Source organism: Limulus polyphemus, unplaced genomic scaffold (genome assembly GCF_000517525.1).
Source record: "Limulus polyphemus unplaced genomic scaffold, Limulus_polyphemus-2.1.2 Scaffold2674, whole genome shotgun sequence".
NCBI classification, from domain to species: Eukaryota; Metazoa; Arthropoda; class Merostomata; order Xiphosura; family Limulidae; genus Limulus; species Limulus polyphemus.
In genome coordinates this window covers 132,392-136,700 of record NW_013668284.1, presented here as the reverse complement: position 1 = coordinate 136,700, position 4,309 = coordinate 132,392, and the positions used below count along the sequence as shown (strand labels likewise).

Sequence of the window (4,309 nt, the reverse complement as noted above, 5' to 3'; positions counted from 1 at the left end):
CCCATTGTGTAGCTTTGTGCTTAATTACAAACAAAATAAAAACAAACATATCAGTGCTCATATTTTCAATCAATGCAACTAAAAAAAAACGATTAAAACTCTTGGACATTTTTTTTTCTTGAGACAACACTGATCACTTAACCTTATTCCAAATTTTATGAGCCAGTAATTGCGTAAGTACTATAAATATGTATGTACTTATATCTCTTAATTGTATCACGTTTTTTTTTATCTCATAATCAGTTAACAGAACATCGATTTTTGGTTTGGTTTGAAATTCACGCAGGGCTACACGAGGGCTATCTGCGCTAGCCGTCCCTAATTTAGCAGTAACAGACTAGAGGGAAAGCAGATAGCCAACATCATCCACCACCAACTCTTGGGCTACTCTTATCAACGAATAGTGGGATTGATCGTTATATTATAACGCCCCATGGCTAAAAGGACGAGCATATTCGGTGTGACGGGGATTCTAGCTCACAACCCTCAGATTGCGAGCCGAGTGCCCTAACCACCATACCATGTCAGGCCTCACATCATTGATATATGTTTGGAGGCTGCCACCTAGTGTTAAATAGAAAGTTTATTCGTGTGTTTATTTATCATAGCTTGATATTTATTCATAGTCCTCGAGCTTCATCTCAGAAACTAATATTTTCTATATATGTTTTATGAAGATAATTATTAAGATACCTAAAATACTCTCATATACGTATTTATATTCTAACAAGCTCTCTTTTTGTTTTCCTTTTCCTTTAATTAAGATGTTACAGGCCAATTGTAACGCTAAGTCTAAGGAGATTTTAATAAAAGGATTTTGAACGGTGCATATGAATACCAGGTGTTGTGGATAATGTCATGTCAAGAACACCTGGTTTTGTGGATAATGTTCTGCCAAGAATACCAGGTGTTGTGGATAATGTCATGCCAAGAACACCTGGTTTTGTGGACAATGTTCTGCCAAGAATACCAGGTGTTGTGTATAATGTCATGCCAAGAACACCTGGTTTTGTGGATAATGCCATGCCAAGAACACCTGGTTTTGTGTATAATGTTCTGCCAAGAATACCAGGTGTTGTGGATAATGTCATGCCAAGAACACCTGGTTTTGTGGACAATGTTCTGCCAAGAATACCAGGTGTTGTGGATAATGTTCTGCCAAGAATACCAGGTGTTGTGGACAATGTTCTGCCAAGAATACCAGGTGTTGTGGATAATGTTGTGTTAAGAATATCAGGTGTTGTGGATAACGTTCTGCCAAGAATACCAGGTGTTGTGGATAATGTTCTGCCAAGAATACCAGGTGTTGTGGATAACGTTGTGCACAGAATACAAGGTGTTGTGGATAATGTTGTGTTGAGAATACCAGGTGTTGTGGATAATGTTCTGCTAAGAATATCAGATTTTGTGGATAATGTCATACCAAGAACACCTAGTTTTGTGGATAATATTCTGCTAAGAATACCAGGTGTTGTGCCAAGAAGTCCGGATTTTATGGATAATGTCATGCCAAGAACACTTAGTTTTGTGGATAATATTCTGCCAATAACATCTGATTTTGTGGATAATGTCATGCCAAGAACACTTAGTTTTGTGGATAATATTCTGCTAATAACATCTGATTTTTTGGATAATGTCATGCCAAGAACACTTAGTTTTGTGGATAATATTCTGCCAATAATATCTGATTTTGTGAATAATGTCATGCCGAGAACATATATTTTTGTGGTTAACGCTCTGCCAAGTGAGGCAACTTAACATATTCCTTAAGGAATAATGGATTCATGAAAGAGGAAATGTGGGGGTTTAGGCTATTCAAACAAAATGAAGTAAGTCATAAAAAATACCCCCACATCTAATTTTACTTTTTTAAACCATTCGCTCTATAAATACCAATCCTTACTTAAAGAGTCTATAACTAATACATCTAAACACAGAATAAACGGTACATTATTAGTTTATATGTCAAGTGAATAAACATATTTTAGTCTACTAATACATGTAAATACAGAATAACGGTACATCATTAGTTTATACGTCAAGTGAATAAACATATTTTAGTCTATTAAGACACGTAAAAAGATTCCTATAACATACACACCTCCTGTGGTGGGACATCGAAAGACACCGTCCTGAGGTCAACTTTACAATATGTGTCGATGCAGGGGATGATGAAGAAGATTCCTGTAAATAAATATACAAATAAAAACAAATTTTTCTAGCCTATTACTACCTCGTGCAATCTGATTGGTAGAGAAGAATTAAAAACGCATTATATAATCAAACAATCTATCGTTTGATAACATAATGAGAAACTCAAACAAAATCCAGTTTTTGGTTGTCAACCATGGGCTGATCTCGTGATTATTTAAACAGAACTTTGATACTGCACGTAGTTATCTTATGATACCTATATAATGTTATTATTAGCGTTCACTCGGGATTTAGGAAAACATAACAAGCAGAAACCATAAGTAGTTGTTTTAAGTTCAGCAGATTTGTTTTTTTACAGATCAGATCTTCGGTGTACTATCCATAAAGTGAGGTCGGTGAAACTTGAGTATAACCAGTGTACTATCCATAAAGTGAGGTCGGTGAAACTTGAGTATAACCAGTGTACTATCCATAAAGTGAGGTCGGTGAAACTTGAGTATAACCAGTGTACTATCCATAAAGTGAGGTCGGTGAAACTTGAGTATAACCAGTGTACTATCCATAAAGTGAGGTCGGTGAAACTTGAGTATAACCAGTGTACTATCCATAAAGTGAGGTCGGTGAAACTTGAGTATAACCATTGCACTGTTTAATATATCGAAACCGATGATACTATGTAAAAATCTGGAGTTATTGAGTGCCACAAAATCGATGATCAGTACATATATTGAGCTAATTAGTGAAAAGAGACAGATGAAGCTAACTACAAACATTGAGTTATTTAATGGCATGTGTTACTAAATAAAGACATTGAGTTACATGTGAAACCAGGTCAATGATAGTAAATACAAACATTGAGTTATTTAATGGCACGCGTTATTTAATAAAAACATTGAGTTATTTAATGGCACGTGTTACTAAATAAAAACATTGAGTTATTTAATGGCACGCGTTACTTAATAAAAACATTGAGTTATTTAATGGCACGTGTTACTAAATAAAAGCATTGAGTTACATGTGAAACCAGGTCAATGATAGTAAATAAAAACACTGAGTTATTTAATGACACGTGTTACTAAATAAAAACATTGTGTTACATGTGAAACCAGGTCAATGATAGTAAATACAAACACTGAGATATTTAATGGAAGAAGCCCCGTAATAATAAGTATAACCACTGTGTTATTTATACTGAAACCGGTGATAATAAGTTAAGACATAGCATTAAAAGCGTCGATTTCTTACTACAGCAACATAAAAACAAAACATGGTGTAATTAATATCAACTTCCGGTAGACCATGTTTTTGTGATAGAGACGTTGCCTTGCATTAAGTGTGACGTCAATGGTGAAAAGATCAAATAATCCTCTCTGTCTTTTACACGACTATAAACTTCACGAAGCTTTCTTGTTTCAAGTATTATTATTACTTTCATATCTACTTATATACGTTCAAAAAGAGTTTATTAAACAGGACAAAGTAGAATTGTATAAAACATTGTTGAACATTTAAAACTAATACCAGCACATTAAGTTTTGTACGATTTTCTTACTTTTTTTATATATTATTTTCTTATTCTAGAGGGCGGGAACGAATTATCTAAATTCTCGATTCACGTCATTACAATGTAAAAGATTTTCTGAACGCCTACAGTTTAACAAAGATATTTTTCTACATTAGTATCTCGAGAGTTTCCATAACACATAGTGCAGACATGAGATCTGATCTGAAGAATTGTTTTAAAGGTCTGAGCCGAAAATTATTTTGAAACCTTTGGACATCGATGATTTGCCGTCAGATTTTTTAATCAATCAGTTCTTAGCTTATCAGATAGATATTAAAAAATCATTAGTTAAGTACGTAGTATGGAGCAGTAAATAGCTAACATAAGCATTTTCTTCATTTACACTATTCAAAAAGTAAACGATAATGAGATTTATTTAAATTTGTATGTTTTTAGTTTATCAATATTTTTTTTCAAACTTAGAATGCTTATTGTTCTAGTCCTGTCTAGGGTTTGCCAGTTTATACATCAATGATTCCTTATGTAAATAGGCCTTTATGAGAAATGACCCAAATTCCTAAAAGCTTGTTTGTTTATTTGTTTTGAATTTCTCGCAAAGCTACACGAGGGCTATCTGCGCTAGCCGTCCCA

At 34.0% G+C, this 4,309-nt stretch overlaps 2 protein-coding genes across 4 annotated transcripts in view; both read right to left on the bottom strand.

The window, feature by feature from the left end:
* LOC106467594 (mechanosensory protein 2-like) overlaps window positions 1-4,309 on the bottom strand; it is a 34,070-nt gene that overhangs the window by 5,610 nt on the left and 24,151 nt on the right. For all 3 annotated transcript variants that reach the window (XM_013927955.2, XM_022395805.1, XM_013927956.2), the window contains one exon: window positions 2,102-2,184. In XM_013927955.2, the coding sequence (XP_013783409.1) occupies window positions 2,102-2,184 (83 nt within the window). The remainder of the gene's footprint in view (window positions 1-2,101; window positions 2,185-4,309) is intronic.
* Window positions 502-2,073, bottom strand: LOC111087807. The gene is made up of 3 exons (XM_022395806.1): window positions 1,037-2,073; window positions 971-1,003; window positions 502-937 (listed from the first exon to the last, which is right to left on the bottom strand). Exons 1-3 carry the CDS (start codon window positions 1,704-1,706, stop codon window positions 804-806), a joined length of 837 nt encoding a protein of 278 aa, XP_022251514.1. The 5' UTR covers window positions 1,707-2,073; the 3' UTR covers window positions 502-803.

Bases quoted from the DNA above. Each gene is read 5' to 3' on its own strand.
- LOC111087807 (XM_022395806.1), bottom strand. From the start codon at position 1,706: ATGACATTATTCACAAAATCAGATATTATTGGCAGAATATTATCCACA. The intron at 1,004-1,036 runs GTGTTCTTGGCA...CCACAAAACCAG, and splicing joins AACATTATACACAAAACCAG to GTGTTCTTGGCATGACATTA. The intron at 938-970 runs GTATTCTTGGCA...CCACAAAACCAG, and splicing joins GACATTATACACAACACCTG to GTGTTCTTGGCATGACATTA.